We start from the raw sequence: 21,606 nt of genomic DNA, 5'->3' as shown, positions 1-21,606 counted from the left end.
CAGCCATGGTAGAACAGCAGAGAAAGTACATCCTAGTCTGGAAACCATCTATTCCCGAGATCTCTAATGAGATAAGGAAAAAACGGATGAAACCACATTCATGACAATGGCTCTCTGACAGCCAAGGGAAGGTAAATGGAGACTGCTGCAGGGGCCACCGTTCATGTCCATGGCAGGAAAGCCACACGCCACACAGGCTGATTGATCAGCCTCTCAGCGTAATACCATTAAGTTTGGATTCTGGACTATAAGGTGACCTTGAGCTGTTGCATGTTTTAACCTGTACCCTTAAGAAAGTCTGACTCTGGAGATAAAAAAAAAACAGTGGGAAGTGAAGGTGTAGGGCCATATCATGCAAAAGACTAGCTTGATGATATGTATAAACCAACAGAACAGATGCTTGCAACCTTCTTTTGATCGATGTGGGTGGAAAGGGTAAAGATATCACTCAGAGCTATAACTTTGGTAATTAAACCACTACAACCTTTAACCTTCATAGGAAGACGTTGTTAGCCTCATGCTAACCCTAACCCAACTTGGAGGACAACTGGTCTCTCCCCTTCCAAATAGATGGTGCAGAGGTCGTGATGTGCCGTGGTCTCTGTCTATTTTGGGTTAGATGGTTAGCTTGACGATAAACGATCATACTTTTGCTTCATACATGGGGCATTGCATCAATGATTGCACCACATGCTAGATGGGAAGTTCAGCCATGGACGCCTCTGAAGCATCGATGATTGGTGGACATTAACTATTTCCATTTTGTCTCTCAAATAAAGAGGAGAGCGGTTATTGCTGGCGCTGGCATCCTTGGCAAATTTCAAATTCCTGCCATAACCAGTTGTGAGGCTCATGCTGCTTTCAGTTGCAGCTCTTGCTAACCTTTGAGACAACATCATTATTCCAAAGGAACGGCAACCTACTGGGATAGAGAATTACTCCACATTGGTTGTTTCCGTTGTCATCTTTCAATCGTCTTTATCAGGATGACTAATCTGGAAATGAGATAAGTCTGGAAATGGGAATGAGGTAAGTTCAACACACACACACCTTTGTCTGGATTTAGTGGCCCTACCAGGAGCAACATAACTATCGCTGGAATACCTCTCAGGGTCACAGAGACAACTAGAACGGCATTCAATAGAGAGCATACCTCTGCCTGGTTGGCCATATCACTCAATGGTGAAGAATCACTTAAAAAATTATACTAGCCGGATCCGGATCTTCATCAAAATTGAATCAATTCTTCCTTGTCACACACACAAACTGTTCAACAAGTTTCCACCAAATCCATCCATAACATTTTGAGATATCCTGCTATGTATAGTTTTTGACATGATCTCCCAATGGTGAAGAATCACTTTAAAAAAGAAAAAATCTCATATCCGAATCCGGATCTTAACCAAAATCTAACCATTTAGTCCTTGTCACATACGCTACATCTCTGCTAAACTTCGTCCGAATCCGTCCACGACTTTTTGAGCTATCTTTTTCACAAACGGACAGACAGGGGTGAAAACATAACCTCCATCCACCTTTGGTGGCGGAGGTAAAAAATAACTGGTAACTCGAACGCCACTCAGTGGAGCTCATACTCCCGCCGTGGGTTTAGTTGGAATAATACGTTTTGTTTAACATCCCCTCTCCCCAAAACAATAAATGAAAAAGAAAGTAGGCCCTAACTGTCAGCGAATTTATTTTGATATATCTCGGAATTAGAGGAGAAAAACATCATTTAAGAATAAGAATAAAAGATTTAATGCAGTAAAACAGAAAAATAATCGTTCCCAAAACAATTCCCCAAAAAAATTCCTGGATCTGGAATAATATCCTGAGCTTCACCAAAAACTAATCAATTCTTCCTTATCCCAAGTGCAATCATCCCACCAACTTTCATCCAAATCCGTTCAGAACTTTTCCAGATATCTTGTTCAAAAACACACGAACACACGAACATACAAACACACACACACACGGACGGACACAATCGAATGCGTTACTCCATGGCGGGAGTAATAAACCTGAAAATCGCAGAGCCAGAATTATTTATTTGGCCTGGGAAGCCCATGCGAGGTTTCTTCTTCTTCAGCCTCTCACAACAGTGGGGGAATATGCGATCTTTTTTTAAAAAGTTGGAATTTTTCCAAATCTGTTTTATTCGTTTGTTAATATACCTCAGCCATTGACAAATCTGGAATTATAATTTTATTTGAGGTTCAAATTAACCCGGGAGATTGTGTCAAACGATGCCTGCAAGTCTGTATCTGTGATAAATAAATTAATCGTCCACAGTCGAAGACTCTTCTTCTTCTTTCTTTTTTTCTTTTTTTCTTTTTTTGTATACAGAGTCGAGGCTCGTGAAAGAGCTAACATTTATCAAACAAACAAATCAAACAAACAAGCACTCAAAGTATATAAAAAGGGGAGTGGTTGACAAGATGGAGAGAGAAGGGGAGGAAGCACACAAACACAACATTTGAGAGCAGGGACATCGGGAGATGTGTGGGAGGGAGAGGGCCTGGGGAGAGGCAGGATAGGTATAAAACGAAACGACACCAAGGACTTCCAGGAAAGAAGACAAAAGTCACCTCAAAAAAGTGGATTTGGGGTGAAATTAGCGGGGATAGAAAAGATCAAGGTTTTGGATTGGGGAAGATAAGAGATGGTGGTGAACAGCCATTTTAAAGACCTGGAGGGAGGAGTGGGATTAAAGAGAGTGAGGGAGTTTGTTCCAGAGGCGGGAGAAAAGATGAATGAAGGAGTGAAGGTGAGCAGAGAGTCTTGATTTTGGCAGTTTAACCATAAGAGGGTTGCAGGCAGATCTTGTGCGAACTGCAGGAATATTTGGGGGACAGATCCCAGAGAGCTGGGGGAGCAAGGCCGGAGAGGAGTCGGTAGAAGAGGGAAAGACCACCAACCTGCCTGCGGTGAGTAAGTGAAAGGCCCTCAGAGATAGCATCATTGCGGGAGATTCCAATGATTCTGAACACTTTGGTTTCAACAGCGTGAAGACGGGCTAGGTGTGAGGCAGGAGCACCAGACCAGAGGGGAGAGCAGTATTCCATTGAGCTGCGGATGAAAGCCTTGTATGTGGTGAGGAGCTCAGGTGTGCCAAGGAAGGACTTCGCACGACGGAGGATGCCCAGTCGGCGACTGGCTTTGGAGGCCAGCTTGGAAATGTGGTTTTCCCAAGAAAGATCATGGCAGATAGTGAGACCCAAAAGCTTGAGTGACAGAACTTCTTGGAGAGGATTATTCAGAAAGTAGATGGGAGGGTTGTCCAGTCGGTCTTTTCGGAGAGACATCGTAAGAGTGTGAGATTTGTCAGGATTGAAAGACATGTTCCACTTGTTTGCCCAGTCTGTGATTTTGTCCAGGTCTGCAGAGAGTGAGGAGGCTGCAGACTGCCGATCTGAGGGATGAGGAATGGAGCGGCAGAGAGTGGAGTCATCAGCAAAGAGATAGAGAGGATTTTCAAGAGAGTCAGAGAGATCATTGATGAAGACCAGAAAAAGCACAGGGCCCAGAACACTGCCTTGGGGAACTCCAGCCTGAACAGGAAGAGGAGATGAGAGAAACCCATTCAGGGCCACACATTGACTACGATGAGAGAGGAAGTGATAACAACTTCTTCACGCAATAACGCAATCTTCACGCAATCTTCACGCAATAACAACTTCTAGCTTCCAGACCGTACATCCAATCATCTTCAAATGTTGCACACTTGTTACTCTTCATGACTTCTACTACAGTATGAAGTTTCACGTCGATCAATGAAGTGGTTCAAGAGATATAAATGTTTTTATTATTTGCGTTTAATTAACGATGTCTGCCAAACCACGTGACCTATCGCAAATTCCAAATGGACGTTTTAGTAGACTTTAATGCTGAACGGATCTGTGAAGTTCCCCTCGATTGGATCACAAATGAGGGAGGAGCTAGGTTTTAAATGTTTGTGCTTAAAAACGTCATAACTCTGAAATTATGTGATGCATGACGTCAAGCTCGCTGACTCTTTTGTTCGTCATGGATATGCGATTCTGCCAGCAAAGTTTGGCCTCGATCTGTTCAGGCGTTTTGGAGAAAATTGGATTTTAGTGTTTTTCACTCAAAACAATATGGCGGCCGAACCACGTGACCTGTGACGTCATAATTACCATTAAAATATTCTACAGAACGAGTCCCTCCTGTGGTGAAAATTTGCTCTCAATCGGTCCAATTATTGCAGAGAAAATGGTTTTTAAAGAAAACAGAAAAAAAAATTCCCCCAAAAATTCCCAAAAAAATTTCCTGGATCCGGAATAATATCCTGAGCTTCACCAAAAACTAATCAATTCTTCCTTATCCCAAGAGCAATCATCCCACCAACTTTCATCCAAATCCGTTCAGAACTTTTCCAGATATCTTGTTCACAAACACACACACACACACACACACTCTCTCTCTCACACACACACACACACACACACACACACACACACACACACACACACACACACACACACACACACACACACACACACACACACACACACACTCTCACACACACACACACACACACACACACACACACACACACACACACACACGGACGGACACGAGCGAATGCATTACTCCTTGTCGGGAGTAATTAGGATATTACAACGATCGGTAAGATCGGCGAATAAGGAGTCACGTGACCTCTGAAATGTACTACCGTATTTTTCGTTGTATTAACTGTGACCGTGTATTAACCGCACCCCTGTTTTCACCCTAAAAAATATAATTCATGCTCCCGGCGAAGCTTGATGATGTAGGCCTGGAAGTGCATAGTCTTATCAGCCGTGTCATCCGGTACATGTTGGGAGATGTGTGTGCAGATGTCGAACCGACAGATCATGGCGTTCCATGAACCTGTAGGCCCGTGACGGGCTGATCTGGAAGTCCCCAATGCCATCATCCTTAGCTAAGCTCCTCGTCTTCAGCCTGAGAGCAAGTGTTGTAAATTAAAAACGTGTAAATTAAAACGAATTTCCCATTATAAGAGGCAGAGGTTAGGGGTGTGCTCCCTTAATCCTCATTTTTAGCTCACCTGGAATAAAGTTCAGGGGAGCTTATGCAATAGCGCGTCTGTCCGTCCGTCTGTCCGTCAGTCCGTCCTTAAACAATTGAAACTTTTTCTCCGAAACCGCTGATGGGATTGTGACCAAATTTGGCACAAAAGATATTGTTGTGTTGTGACTAAAGTTTGTCACGGCATTTAAAAACCAATGTCTAAGGGGGTTTACCGGGGGTCAAAGTGTATCCAGGTTTAACCCCCCAAAATAGGAATTTGCTTTTTTCTCTGAAACTACACACACTCTATCGATGAAACTTCACCACAACCTTCATCACCCGTGATGTACCAATGTTTGTTCAAGGCATTAGAAAAATTGGGGTCTGAGGAGGTATACAAGATGGGTGGGTGGGGGTGGAGTAGGTGTTGCCCCACAAAATAGGTATTTTTTTGTTTGTTTGTTTAAAGTTTTATGATTATGTTAGTATGATTCTACATGCTGCCTTGTCTTCTAGCAAGCATTGAAATTCGTTTAAAATACCTTTAGTCAGTGCAGTATACTGTTTATTCAACCAGGTAAGTGCCAGAGATATTGCCCCTATGTTTTAAAAGTAGCATTAAAGTCCATACATATTCTTTATTTAAACGTCTCGCAATGTGGGCACTTTAAAAAAATCTATCTTGGTCATTATGGGCCCCTTCCGAATGTGAGCTTGGCGCCGAGGCACAATTGGAGCCATTGCAAACCTGACCCTGGAGACCGGGTGGGTATTCCCATCAATCATTCCTCACTTGTGTTTGTCAATCAATCAGAATTGACAGAAACATGATGACATGTTGGTTGTCGGGGTTAGGATTGTTTTTAAGACTGATTTTTTTTCTATATCTGTGTATTAACCGCACCCCCAACTTTTAACCTTGTATGGCCGATAAAAAGCACAGTTATTACACCGGACAATATGGTCATAGCTAATTATTCAAAAACCAAAAATACTACAAAAACAATATATACATCGATTTAAAGTTACTTTTACTGGTCATCAAACAACATAATTCTCAAGTGTGAAATTACGATTTGTAGAAAAAGGTTACTACCTTAGCTAATCTTTCCATATGTACACCCTGTGAAAAATTAAAAACAAGCGATTTTTATCTGTATACATGTACTGGCTCTTGGTGGAAAAACATTCAATATTGTCTATCCAAAAGCATTGCAATGATATGTTCAATTTTGTTGATATTATTGTTCAATATCTTGCAGCTTCATAAATAAAATGTTTGTCTCTAAATATGTGCTTAATTGTGGTAGTCCAATAGATGTATATTAGATCCTGGGCAACACCACGCACCTTTGCGAGAGGAGGAAGGGGAAGGTGGAGATGGGAAGAGGGAGGGAAAGAGTGGAAGTGTGAGGAGTGAGGGGAAGTGGTGAGGTGGGAGTCTGGAAGGAGGGAGTGGTAGGACCCAGGTTGAAAATCCCAGAGAAAACCAATTGGCCAAATCCCATAAAAACACCATAGGAAATTGAACCAGTGGAATCTACTAGTTTCAAGAAAGTGCTATACTGGACCAGTAGAAAATACCAATAAAAATCCAACAGTTCAATGGGACCAGTAGGAGACCAATAGAACACCAATATATAAATTAACAGGATTGTAAATACTAGGGCATGCCCGTACTATATATATATCTAAAATTATATCCCCCCCCTCTATTTACATGAAATGGTTTGGTCCATTCGCAAAGCCAAAGCGAACGGCTTGCGAGTACGGTGACAATCCCCCCCCTCTATTTACATGAAATGGTTTGGTCCATTCGCAAAGCCAAAGCGAACGGCTTGCGAGTACGGTGACAATCCCCCCCCCCCCCTCTATTTACATGAAATGGTTTGGTCCATTCGCAAAGCCAAAGCGAACGGCTTGCGAGTACGGTGACAATCCCCCCCCTCTATTTACATGAAATGGTTTGGTCCAAAGCGAACGGCTTGCGGAGTTTGGTAAAGAAATCGCCATAGCTCGGTAACTACTTGTCCGATTAATATGAAACCTTGAAAAGGCACATCCTCGGGTCCCCAGCAATATACCTGGCAAGTTTAAAGTATATCGGACCCGTGGTTGTCGAGAAACAGCGGTCACAGACACACAGACAAACACACAGACAAACACACACACACACAGAGATTACTGGAATTATAGATAGACTAGGACGTGCCCGTACGTGGGTGCCCGTACGTGCGTGCAAAAAAACATGCGTGCAAACAACAACAACAAAAAAAAACTTTGTAACCACGTGGCAGTAACGACCACAGAACCCCCCCCCCTCTATTTACATGAAATGGTTTGGTCCATTCGCAACGACCACAGAACCCCCCCCTCTATTTACATGAAATGGTTCGGTCCATTCGCAAAGCCAAAGCGAACGGCGAATGGCTAAATCGCCATAGCTCGGTAACTACTTCTCCGATTAATATGAAACCTTGAAAAGGCACATCCTCAGGTCCCCAGCAATATACCTGGCAAGTTTCAAGTATATCGGACCCGTGGTTGTCGAGAAACAGCGGTCACAGACAAACACACACACACACACACACACACACACACACACACACACACAGACACACACACACACAGAGATTACTGGAATTATAGATAGATAATCAATTGACTTATGTGGGAAAATTACAAATGCAAACTGGAAATTAAACCCAGGGCCTCTGGTGAACCATACCAGTGCTCATACCAGCGCTCTGCCATCTGAGCTATCTGGACTAGCTCAGATAATAGAGCACTGGTACGGTTCACCAGAGGCCCTGGGTTCGATTCACGGTTTGGGTTTGTAATTTTCAAACATATGTCGATTGAGAATACCAATAGGTCATTTGGACCAGTAGAAGACCAGTTCCAGATATGGAACCAGTTTAATGGCTGCCATAAATGCCCTGCCGTTTTGTAAATAACTTGAATAACATGAGCACTACAACTTGCATTCGCATCTAGAGCAAAGAGTCTACAGGGAAACCCTGTTATAAATAACATGACTATAACTCAATTCTATATGGAACTGTGTGTTTTGTGTTTGTTTATAACAAAATATAATTAAAGTATTTTGGTTGGTCTATGGTTTTCAGACCAGTCGAACTTAAAAGTTCCTATTGGTTTATTTGGGTTTCAGACCAGTTGCATGCAATGGTTTCCATTGGTTTCAACCGAATCTGGTTCGGTTTTACTGGAAACGCTTCTGGTTCCTGTACAAACCAATAGAAACCGTGATTTTCAATGGAGACCCATATAAATGTACGACTGGTCTCTATTGATTTATATGGGATTTTCGACTTGGGGAGGCAGAGTGGAAGGGGTGGCAGGAGGGACCCGGTGTTGCGGTTGCTTGTTCTGGACAACGCTGGGTACCTTTATAAAAAAAAATAACCATCTTTAGAGGCCATTTTTCCCCGCAAAGCGGGAGTTGGCCTTTTTCAGGGACCGTGGTTGTTGTTTTTTTTTGGGCCCCTTTTTGAAGCAATGTTTTACGGCCGGATGCCCTTCCTGCTGCCAACCCTTTTTGTCGCCTTTTTATGACAAACAGGGCATTACCAGTGAACTGGTACACAATTTGCCGACCTCTGAGTCAAGGATGACAGGCTATGTCAACCCCCATGACAGGCTATGTCAACCCCCCTGGCATTAATTTGGCGATCGACCAGGATTCGAACCCAGGATCCTAGGATCCTAAGCCGGCACCCTAGCCGCTAGCCCAACACCAGGTTCCCTTTGCTAGTAATAAATATATAATGGAAACTAAAGCCTTACTTTCAGAAATTAAAATATTCCATTTCACTTCAAATGCACATAGCTTTTCTCTTCAGGTCATGCACCCCCCCCTTTCCCAGTATTGACTTATTAAACCATCAAATTAATTATGAAACACTTGCGTTTGTGATTGTTCATGCTTTAATAATGCCGTATTATTAGTTTTGCATTGACGTTTCCTGACATCAACAAGCAGTTTAACAGTGGAGGTATGACCGAAAAGTCAGGCTCTGCAGTTTCATTACAGTACACTGTCTCTCAACAGAGCTCACAAAGTCTTGCGTGTTGCGCAGTTAGAATCTGCTAAGCGTCATCAGAACAGTTTAATGTAAACATCCTAGCTCGGTCTAGACCGAGACATCCTAGACCTAGCTCGTCTTCACGCTGTTGAAACCCAAGCTTTCAGAATCATTGGAATCTCCCGTGATGAAGCTACCTCCGAGGGCCTTTCACTTACTCACCGCAGGCAGGCTGGTGGTCTTTGTCTTCTACCGACTCCTCTCCGGCCTTTGCTCCTCCAGCTCTCTCTGGGCACTGTCCCCCAAATATTCCTACAGGTCGCACAAAATCTGCCTGCAACCCTCTGATGGTTAAACTGCCAAAATCAAGACTCTCTGCTCACCTTCACTCTTTCATTCCTCTTTTCTCCCGCCTCTGGAACAAACTCCCCCACTCTCTTCAATCCCACTCCTCCCTCCAGGTCTTTAAAACAGCTGTTCATCACCATCTCTTATCTTCCCCCATCCAAAACCTTGATCTTTTCTACCCCCGCTAATTTCACCCAAAATCCACTTTTTTGAAATACCAACTTCTTTCCTGGAAGTCCTTGGTGTCCCTGTGTTTATACTTCTCCCACCCCCCCCCCCCCCCCTTCCCACGCCGCCTTCCCCCAAGCCCTCTCCCTCCCACACATTCCCGATGTCCATTCTCTCAAATGTTGTGTTTACGTGCTTCCTCTTCTCTCCCCATCTTGTCTCCCGCTCCCCTTTTTATATACTTTGTTTGTTTGTCTGTTTGATTTGTTTGTGTGATAAATGTTAGCTCTTTCACGAGCCTCTATTATGTGTACAAAAACAACAAACAAACAAACAAAAAAAAACCCCAAAAAACCAAACAAACCAAAAAAAACCATGAATTTCTGAAGCCATAATTGTTCACCTTGGCTTTAAATAGCAAAAATAGAAAATATTTTTGAATTTCATTTTCATTTTCATTTTCTTTGGGCTTGATATGATGTAAATTTTATATTGCAGGTCATGTACTTCAGTTCACTCTTCCCATATGTTGTGCTCTTCTGCTTCCTGGTACGTGGCCTGCTTCTGGAAGGTGCTTTCGATGGGATCAAGCACATGTTTACGCCAAAGGTCAGAGTTCAGCTGACTGTATTTAGCACATGGGACGTTTTCTATGTTAAGCCGTTCAAATATAATCAACTGGCTCTAGACAGCTGGCATAAAATATTAAATAAATAAAAGACTGACCTGAAAATAAATAGAACAGGATTTGAATCACCACTTGCAAAAGCTGCTGACCAGTGTGATTATGACAGCTTTTCTGCTGTGGTGCTGAACATGTGATAAAAAGCTAAGTTTAAATGTGATGTTTTTTCTAAATTGGCAACTTCACCACGTGGGACATAAATACACGACAGATATAAGTCAATCTGCTTATTTGCCTATTTCTCATTCTTTGTAATTTCTTTATTTTGTAGAGAGCCAACCTAGTGCATAAGTTAATATTGAATATGAAACAAACCAGCAAGTAACCTGTAAAGAGAGCGCTTAAATTGAATATTTTCTATGCCCTTGCAACTCATTTTGCTATTGCTGTGTTATTACTGGTCCATGCTGCCCTTGAAATTGTGATAATAACTCAAGGTCAGCAATATGTTGGTAAATCAATGTTAGTAAATAAATCTGACCTTCTTCAAATCATCGGTGAAATTTAACAAATTTATTGGACTTTTATGAAGCAGTTTCTGGCTGAATTAGGGTAGTGCAGTGGAGGTAATATACCTCGAGTCCGAGACTTACAGAAGGCATTTGATAAGGTATCACATAGGAAGTTGTTAGCCAAGATGAGGGCTTGCGAAGTGGCTGTTTGGGCAACAAACTGGATTGGAATCTGGCTTAATGATGGGAAGCCCCTAATGGCTGTAATTGGGAGAAAGTCTTGCTGGGAGGATGTAAAGTAGAGTGGTACCTCAGGGCTTAGTACTGGGACCATGATTAGTCATAATTTACATCGATGACTTTGATAGTGGGGCTAAAATCGGCATTCTAAATTTGCAGATGACACAAAGTCTGGAGGCATGCTAATAGCAGAGAGAAGGGTGATCAGATTCAGGAAAATACAGATATTCAATGGATTGGGCAAAGGATTGGCAGATGCAATTTTGCAGGAGGAAATGTGATGTGCTTCGGGTGGGTAAGAATAATGGAGATACGAATTATATAATGCAAGGATAATTTTTGTAGTGTGCAACACAGGACAAGGATCTGGGAGTGGTCATATATATTGAGATGGGGAGGATGGGACAGACAGGACAGTGCTCGGCAGCTGTATGGAAAGTTAACAAGGTTTTAGGTTACATTCAGAGGGGGATCGATTATAATCAAAAGCGGTAGGGTTAACGCTCCAGAGGAATTTAGTGATACCTAATTTATAATGTTAAATGGCAATGTGTGTGTGTGTGTGTGTGTGTGTGTGTGTGTGTGTGTGGTTGTGTGTGTGTGTGTGTGTGTGTGTGTGTGTGTGTGTGTGGGTGTGTGTGTGGGTGTGCGTGTGTGGGTCTGTGTGGGCGTGTGTGGAAGTGTGTCGGGTGTCTTCTAGATTACTCCAAAACCATGAAACCAAGCAGCCCCAAACTTTGCATGCACACCAAGGGAACTACAAACGAGTGCATGAATGAAAACTGGGTGTTTGGATAAATATAAACATCTTTTTTAAGGGAAATAACGGCATACCTTCATGAAAGGCTTTATCCTCAGTCAGCTCAACATCAACTCGCAGGGGGTCATAGCTGCCATTATGTTTCAGCCTATTTCCGAGATGTTCCGAGAGTGTACACAATATTCCGAGAGTGTACACGAGAAATAGAACAATTTCCGAGAATTTTTTTCCGAGAAATACCTCTGCCACCGAAAGATGGATGTTATGTTTTCACCCTTGTCTGTTTGTTACTTGGCAAAAAATGGTTGTTTTTTTTGCAAGTATATTGATCACTCCGGTTTGTGTGTGTTTTTTTTTTTGTGTGTTTTTTTTGTGTGTTTGTCTGTCCGCTCACTTATACTTCCCTACAGGTCACAATTTGAAACCGATATTCACAAAACTTCCCCAAATGGTGGAGTTCGTGGTCTGACAAAATGCTATATATTTTTGATGTCAAAACGTCAAAAGGTCAACATAGGCCAAAGGTCAACCATTTTTTTCGAATTTCTAAAATCATCTATTTTCATCCGATTGACTTGAAATTTGAATAGGATTTACATATTGGCGAACTGAATTCCACCACCAACTATTTTTTAGATCAGTGTAGGCCAAAAGGTCAACATGGGCGAAAGGTCAACAACAATTTCAAATTTCTAAAATCCACAATTTTCATCCCATTCACTTGAAATTTGAATGGGATTTACATATCTGTGAACTGAATTCAACCAACAACTATTTTCGAGGTCAACATAGGTCACCGGGTCAACATAGGCCAAAGGTCAACGACTTTTTTCAAATTTCTAAAATCCTTAATTTTCATCCGATTGACTTGAAATTTGAATAGGATTTTCATGTCAGTGAACTGAATTCAACCACCAACTATTTTAAAGATCAACATCGGTCATAAGGTCAACATAGGCCAAAGGTCAACCACTTTTTTCAAATTCCTAAAATCCTCAATTTTCATCCGATTGGCTTCAAATTTGAAAAGGATTTTCATATCAGCTTACTGAAACCAACGACCAACTATTTTGAGGTCAACATAGGCTGAATTTCCAAAATTTTCAATTTTCATCCGACTAACTTAAACTTTGAAGACGATTTGCATATCAAGTCACTGAATTCAACCACTAATTATTTTTGAGGTCAAAAGGATGCTCCACTGAGTGCCTTGTTACTTTGTTCAGTTTTGCCAAGTGTCACTCAATGAATGATTTTTCATTTGTCTGTTTGTTTGTCTGTCTGTGAACAAGATATCTCAACAAAAAGTTGTGCACGGATTCGGATGAAATTTGGCAGAGAGGTCGTGTATGTGACAAGGACGAAACAATTAGCTTGTGGTGAAGATCCAGATTGGGATCCAGATAGTATAATTTTTAAAGTGATTCTTCACCATTAGGAGATCGGGCCAAAAACGATACACAGCAAGATATCTCAAAAAGTTGTGGACGAGTTGTGTCTAAACTTGGTGGACGTGATGGTTAGGTGACGAGAACAAGCCGATTAGATTTTCGTTCAGGTCTGAATCCAGATCCGGCCCATCAGTAGATACAAAATATAAACTGTACAGCCTGGCGGAGGTATGTGCTCTACCGAGTGCCGTTTTAGTTTTAGAAAGTATTTGAACAACAGATCGAATTTACAACAATACACTTTAGTTATATAAATGGACGAGACGATACATCTGATGTTTTTCATGTTGCAAAATGTCGCAACTTTGTTCTCATTTGTCATAATTTCATTAATGTGATGTAAACAAACAGAATACATAAAAACGCAGAATATGTAGTTTGGCAAAATGTACCACCCAGATCTTCTTCAAACTCAGAAAACATTACAGAGAAACTCAGCTCTTGATAATTATTTTCATCTTCAAATTTGGAAAGGATTACAGAGAAATTCATCCACTGATAATCCTTCATCAAACATAGAAAACATTATGGAGAAACACAGCTAGTGATTACCTCAAGGCTTCTTTGTTCACTGCTGTTATGTTTGGGCGCGTGGCATATATAGAGCCTCACAGCTCTGAAAACACCACAACACTGAAAAAGAAGATCCCTATTTCTCCATATTTAGCATTGAGGAAGTTAGGAGTGGAGGAATGGTTGATCAGAGTAGCGATGGCAATGTACAAAAGAGCGCGCACAGCTGTAAGAACGAAGGACGGGAACAGTGGTGAGTTTGAGGTGAAGGTGGCGGTGCATCAGGGGTCGGTACTAAGTCCACTACTATTTGTAGCTGTGATGGAGGTGCTGGCTCAGAACGTAAAGGAGGGTTTACCGTGGGAGTTGTTGGATGCAGATGATCTGGTGTTGATTGCAGAAAGTATGGATGGACTGAAGGAGAAGATGAACAAGTGGAAGGAATGTATGGAGACAAAAGGTCTGAAGGTGAATATCGGAAATACGAAGGTGATGGCAAGTGGTAAAGCATGTGGTGAGGTGGAAAGAACTGGGAAGTGGCCGTGTGCTGTGTGCAGGAAGGGTGTCGGAGTGAACTCCATTCAATGTACAATGTGCGCTGAGTGGGTTCATCAAAAATGTAGTGGTCTGAGAGGGTCATTAACCAGTGTGGCAACTACATTCAAATGTAAGTTGTGCACAGAGGGAGCTGCAGATGGAGGAAATGTTGAGTGGGATCTTGGAGAGGGCGTGAAGCTGGAAGGTGTGAAAACATTTTGTTACCTAGGAGACATGCTGAATGGAGAAGGTGGATCAGACTCGGCAACGGTTGCTCAAGTGAGATGTGCATGGAAGAAGTTTCGGGAACTGAGTGGCGTGCTGACGAGGAGGGGAGTGTCATTGAAGCTGAAGGGAAAGGTGTATGCTGCATGTGTGAGAAGTGTTATGATTTATGGGCGCGAGACATGGGTAATGAACGTAGAGCAGCAACGAAGGCTGGAAAGGGTGGAAATGCGAATGGTTCGGTGGATGTGTGGAGTATCGTTGAGAGAGGGGAAGACAAATGATGAATTGCGAAAGATGATGGGAATAGAGTCTGTGATAGATGCTGTGAAGAGAAACAGTTTGAGATGGTTTGGTCATGTGTTGAGGAAGGATGAAAGTGACTGGTTGAGAAGAGTGATGGAAATGAATGTTCAAGGAAGTAGAGGATGGTGAAGACCGAGAAAGACTTGGCTAAAGATGGTCGAAGAAGAAATGCGGGCAAGGGGGTTAGCAAGGGGAGATGCATAAAATAGGGCAAAATGGAGAAGTCATGGGGTCCGCAAGGCCAACCCCCGCTCTTGCAGGGAAAATGGCCTTAAAATGCATGTTGTATTTCTCCATATTTAGTGAAGCAATGCTGGAATTTGCTAGTAGCAGGTGGTATTTTGAGAGAAATCTGCAGTGCGACCCCATGGTGTTCACAGATGTCGTTTTAACAATGGTGCCTGAGGTGCACAGGTCGGGGCCCGTCATCTTGGGAAAGTAAACATCGGAAAGTTAACTCCCATACCCATACTCCTGGGGTATGTTCCATTATGAGTTATGACTAAACTGGTGGATGAGTTTGTTCGGTGACAAGAACAAGCTGATTATAATTTGGCTCAGGTCCGAATCCAGATCCGGCGTATCATTGGGATACAAAACATGAACTATTCAGCCTGGGAAAGGTATGCGCTCTACCAAGTGCCATTCTAGTTGGTAATTGAACACACCTGCTCCCTCCTCCTGCTCTGCTACCTCCATCTCCTGCTCTGCTACCCCTCCTCCTGCTCCCTCTCCAAGTCCTTCAGCTCCACTCTCTCCCCTCCTCCTGCTTTCTGCTCACACCTCATCCTGCTTTCTGCTCACCCCTCTTCCTGCTCCCTGCTCACCCCTCCTCCTGCTCCCTGCTCACCCCTCCTCCTGCTCCCCTCTCACTCTCCTCCTGCTCTCCACTCACTCCTCCTACTGCTCCCCTCTCCTTCACCTCCTGCTTCCAGCTCACTCCTCCTGCTCCCTAATCACCTCTCCTCTTGCTGCCTGCTCGCTCCTCCTTCTGATCCCCGCTCATCCCTCCTGCTGCTCCCCTCTCACTCGCCTCATGCTCCCCTCTCCCTCTCCTACTGCTCCTTGCTCACACCTCCTCCTGCTCCCCTTTCCCATTCCATTCCCCTCCCCCTCCACCCCTACCTTCTTCCTCCCCCTCCCCCCACCACCTATCACTCCCCCCCCCCCCCCACTCTGATTCCAGTGAATTGAATCTGCATTGCATGGGGAAACGCCGGGTACTTTTGCTAGTTCAGAATATTGTGTACACTTATTGTCACCGCATCTGAGTGAAGACATGACAGCCAAAAACAGCCACTTATTGTCACCGTCCTATCTCCAACCTGTCTTTCCTGTCAAAGATCACAGAAAGAATTGTGCTATTACAGATGAATGACCATCTAGTTTTTCAAGTAATCTTTTCAATTCTCGCCAGTCAGCATATAGACCAGGCCATAGCACCGAGACCGCTCTCCAAAGAATAACCAATGATCTTCTGACCTCTCTTGACTGTGGTAAGGTTTCCATTCTTGCTCTTTTGGACTTGTCTGCCGCCTTTGACACGATTGACCATAGTGTCTTAATTCGTCGTCTTGAACTCACATTTGGTATAACTGGTACTCCCCTTTCTTGGCTGATGTCCTATCTTACTGATAGAGTGCAAACAGTTGTTGTCAATGGCCAGAAATCAGCCCCTTCTCCGCTTTCCTTTGGCGTTCCCCAGGGCTCAGTCCTGGGACCTATCCTCTTTCTTTTGTACACTCAGCCTCTATTTGATCTTGTTGCCAGACATTGAGTTGATCACCACGCCTTTGTGGACGACAATCAGCTGTACAAAGGAAGCACGATTCAACAAATCGTGCCCACTGTTGAAGTGTTAGAAGGCTGTATTGCCGACGTGAAGGCGTGGATAACCCAAAACAAACTCCAGCTGAACGATGCTAAAACAGAGTCTATGATTGTAAGATCGCACAGATGTCCTCTACAATGTTCACTTCCTACCACCATTCATGTTGGTGAAACCGATGTAAACTTTGTTTCGTCGGCCAAGAACCTTGGTGTGGTTTTCGACTGTAACATGACATTTTCCAAGCAAGTACTTCAAACTTGCAAATCAGCATACTTTCAGCTGCGAAAGATCGCATCCATTCGCCACTTTCTTACTCCTCAAGCTGCTCTAACTCGGGTCTGTGCCCTTGTCCTCTCAAGGCTAGACTATTGTAATTCTTTGTATGCTGGCTGTCCTCAGTTTCTCTTGGATAAGTTACAAAAGGTTCAAAACTCTGCCGCTCGTCTTGTCTGTAAGGCGAAGAAGTCTGACCATGTTACTCCGCTTCTTGAATCTTTACACTGGCTGCCTGTCTCTGCTCGTGTGCAATACAAAATTTGCACACTATGTTATAAATCATTGTGTGGAGCGGGACTTCACTATCTCTCCGATTTGCTCACTCTCTATGTATCTCGGCGACGGCTTCGTTCAAGCGACGAATCTATGACCTTAGAGCCGCTGCGCATCAGCACCAAGTCGTTTGGCGAGAAATCCTTTTCCTTTGCTGCACCTCTGCTCTGGAATGACTTGCCTTCCTCTGTTCGACATGTCGACTCTCTTCCTGCCTTTAAAACCTCCCTCAAAACCTATCTCTTTCACAAGTCTTTCATAGTCTAAGTCTTGTTTTCCCTTTGGTTTGAGGTGGGACAGAGATCGAGAGTATGTCTGTGTACATGTGCGGGGGAGGTAGGGGAGGAGGAGGGGGAGTACACATCTGTGGGTTTTGAATGGGGAGGGAGAGGAATAGGGCAAGAGTGAAGGTGTGTCTGTGTGTGTGTATGTTTGTGTGTGTGTGTGTGTGGTGTGTGTGCGTTCGCATGATAATGTAAAGCGCCATGAGGGTAGTTTACTCTGCTTGATGGGGCTATATAAGACTCCTTTATTATTATAATTATTATAAAGAGTGTTCAGCATAGTCCTTCTAGATTGATTCCAGGACTAGCTGGACTAACCAATGAGGAGCAGCTGAAGGGGACAGGACTTTTTACATTAGAAAAGAGGCAATTAGAAGGTTAATGAAAGGTACAGACAAAATTAGTGATTCATTCAAAATTTGTGGTGTTAAACTGGCACCTCATCTGACAGCATTAGTTGTAGTTAATTGTTTTTGAAAGTTAAAGGTTCCACCGTTTTCTTTGTGAAAAGTATGTGAGCTATCGCTGGCACCATGGCCAAGTTCCAAATTCCTGCCCTAACAACTGCTCGGAGAGGGATGGAAAACCGCCGAGCCTCCTCAGGCCAAGTTTTGAGCATACCTTGTACATCTCAGAAACTGTAAAATAATTGATAGAGTACAGTTTTGTGAACAAATCAGTACTATATTATATTCCCAAAACTACTGAGACAACACATCCAAACCTGAAATGAACTATCCCAACCAGCGTTTACATATTTTTTTCTGTTAATGCTAAGAAGCATATATAGTCTAGTAGGAAGACTAGGTCCCTCTGCACCCCCCGGAGATATACTTCTAATCAGTGTTTCTAGATTGGAAAAAATGTGTAGAAAATGACTAGCTATGGCCCCAAGCTGAAAAAATGTCCCACATACCATTTTTATGCAAATTACTGCTGCAAATTTTATGCAAAATTATGCAAATTTTATGCAAATTTTTGATGAGGAGTAGAGTTGAGGGGTCTTTGAGGGCTTCATCGAGGTGCTCTCGGTTGCAAGACTGGGTCATTCTGAGAAGCACAGCAGGGTCAGAGATCATGATGTTCTCCTCCTCAGTGAATCTCTCCATCAACAGCCTCTCCATTGCCTCACACACTGTTTTGAGGCAAAAGAGGGACTTTGCGTAGGCCTTTCCACTGAGAACACCTTTGAGAGATCCACTTGTTACTAGTTGTGCCTCAAAGAGAATCTCTGCATATCCAGAACCACGCATCTTGTGTCCAGTGAGCATCCCGATGTAGTTCATGGATGTGTGGAAGGGTCCAATCGTTACTACATGACTAGCAAATTCATTTGGCCAGCGCCAGATGATGGGAAGGGCTTTCATGCAGACACCCAGATCAAATGTATTCAGGACCCATCTCTGACCCACCTCAGCAGTTGCTGCCTCGGAACGCTTCAGTAGCTCACGAACAACTGCGTTGTCTGTGATCGGTTGGTGGATAGGCGTGCAGTAGTCGACTGTTGATTTGCTGGGTGGGGGAGAACCAGTTGCAGAGGTGAAACCCCCTAGCCCAGGCACAGGCTGCAGGCCATTGCCATGCCATGCAGGCACCAGGCACAGACCGATCACAGACAACGCAGTTGTTCGTGAGCTACTGAAGCGTTCCGAGGCAGCAACTGCTGAGGTGGGTCAGAGATGGGTCCTGAATACATTTGATCTGGGTGTCTGCATGAAAGCCCTTCCCATCATCTGGCGCTGGCCAAATGAATTTGCTAGTCATGTAGTAACGATTGGACCCTTCCACACATCCATGAACTACATCGGGATGCTCACTGGACACAAGATGCGTGGTTCTGGATATGCAGAGATTCTCTTTGAGGCACAACTAGTAACAAGTGGATCTCTCAAAGGTGTTCTCAGTGGAAAGGCCTACGCAAAGTCCCTCTTTTGCCTCAAAACAGTGTGTGAGGCAATGGAGAGGCTGTTGATGGAGAGATTCACTGAGGAGGAGAACATCATGATCTCTGACCCTGCTGTGCTTCTCAGAATGACCCAGTCTTGCAACCGAGAGCACCTCGATGAAGCCCTCAAAGACCCCTCAACTCTACTCCTCATCAAAAATTTGCATAAAATTTGCATAATTTTGCATAAAATTTGCAGCAGTAATTTGCATAAAAATGGTATGTGGGACATTTTTTCAGCTTGGGGCCATAGCTAGTCATTTTCTACACATTTTTTCCAATCTAGAAACACTGATTAGAAGTATATCTCCGGGGGGTGCAGAGGGACCTAGTCTTCCTACTAGACTAATATGCTTTATAAAGGTGCATAGCAGGTAATGAAACATTGCAACAATCAAGAGGCCACATGGTAAAAAGCTAATTGACCTTCAACTGAATGATTTATTGAGTGCCAGCGATTCACAACACTTTAATCACTTTAGGCCTTCCCAAATCACTAGGGGAGAATGTCTAAATGGAAAACTACAATTTCCTTTTTAAATGGACTGGCAGGCCAAATTAATTTATGGACAATTTGGGACCAACTAACCTTACAACGAGGAACAGTGAGGTATTGCAGTTTATAGGCCCTATCTCCAAATATTTGGCAAAATGTGTCCACGACTGGTTCAGAGCTGCATTTGTTGTCATTTGTTGCCAACACTAACACTTTATTTTAAATCGAATAATGGCCACATACCACATTGAAATTGGCCAATTCAAGGCTATAATTCCTCATTTTGTGGGAGATTTAATGACAACACTATTGCAAGGCTTCCAGAGCCCTGAAATTAGATGAAAATATTGATTTCTCTTTTAATATTTAAAAATCTGACATTACACATGAAAATCAATAAAACTCCCAACAAATCAGGAGAGTTGGGGCCTACTTACAGTGCCTTCAGAAAGTATTCACACCCCTTGAATTTTTCACATTTTGCTGTATTACACCCTGAAGGCCTGGTGTTGGCTCAGCGGTTAGGGTGCCGGCTTGGGATCCTAGGATCCTGGGTTCGAATCCCGGTCAATTGCTGAATTAAAGCCAGGGGGGGTTGACTCAGCCTGTCATCCTTCTGAGGTTGTGAATTAAAGCCAGGGGGGGTTGACTCAGCCTGTTCATCCTTCTGAGGTTGGCATAATTGAGTACCAGTTCACTGGTAATTCTGTGTGCGTCACAAGAGGCGACCAACAGCTGGTGGCAGGAAGGGCATCCGGGGAGCCCAAAATCCCAAGGAATTTGCTTCAAAAAGGGGAGCACGGTGCCCGAAAAAGGCCAACCCCTGCTCTGCAGGGAAAAATGGCCTCTAAAGGTGGTTTGTTGTATTACACCCTGAATTTAAAATGGATTGAATTTAGATTTTTAAAAATTGTTGTGTTATACCCGATCTACACAAAATACCCCATAATGACAAAGTGAAAACATGTTTTTAGAAATTATTACAAATTTACTGAAAATTTAATACTGAAATATCTAACTTATAAGTATTCAGTCCCCAAAGTCAATATTTAGTATAAGCGCCTTCGGCCATGATTACAGTTTTGAGACTTCTTGGGTATGTCTGTATCAGCTTTGCACATCTGGATTTGGGAGCTTTCTCCCATTCTTCCTTGCAGATTTGCTCAAGCTCTGTCAAGTTGAATGGGGAGCGTCGGTGAACAGCAATCTTCAAGTCTTTCCACAGATTCTCAATGGGATTCAAGTCTTGGTTTTGGCTGAGCCACTCAAGGACTCTCAAGTTCTTGTCTGAATCAATTGCATTGTTTCTTTGGCTGTATGATTGGGGTTATTGTCCTTTTGGAACGTAAATCTTCGCCGCAGTCTAAAGTCTTTTGCACTCTGAAGCAGGTACTCCTCAAGGATTTGCTTATATTTGGTGCCATTCATTGATTGTTCCCTCTATCCTTACAAGTCTCACAGTACCTGCCCTGAAAAGCATCCTCATAGCATAATGCTGCCACTACCATACTTCACAGTGGGGATGGTGTTCGATGCAAAATGAGCTGTGCTCGGTTTCCACCAGATGTAGCGTTTTGTATTCAGGCCAAAGAGTTCAATTTTCGACCACATAATATGTTGCCTCGTGCTCTCTGAGTCATGCGCCTTTTTGCAAACACCAAGCGTGCTGTCATGCTCCTTTTTCTCAGGAGTGGTTTGCATCTGGCTACTCCCATAGAGCCTGGATTTGTAAAGGG

General features: G+C 43.3%; 1 protein-coding gene across 1 annotated transcript in view; it reads left to right on the top strand.

Moving 5' to 3' along the window:
• Positions 1-21,606, top strand: part of LOC137424141 (sodium-dependent neutral amino acid transporter B(0)AT2-like) — a 92,744-nt gene that overhangs the window by 24,928 nt on the left and 46,210 nt on the right. Inside the window, 1 exon segment of the mRNA XM_068111607.2 lies at positions 10,095-10,205. Coding sequence (XP_067967708.2) covers positions 10,095-10,205 — 111 coding nt within the window.

The sequence above is a fragment of the Myxine glutinosa genome, chromosome 3 (assembly GCF_964187855.1).
Source record: "Myxine glutinosa chromosome 3, kmMyxGlut1.1, whole genome shotgun sequence".
Taxonomy (NCBI): Eukaryota; Metazoa; Chordata; class Myxini; order Myxiniformes; family Myxinidae; genus Myxine; species Myxine glutinosa.
Note: the sequence above shows the minus strand (reverse complement) of the source record. Positions and strands in the feature narration are given on the sequence as shown.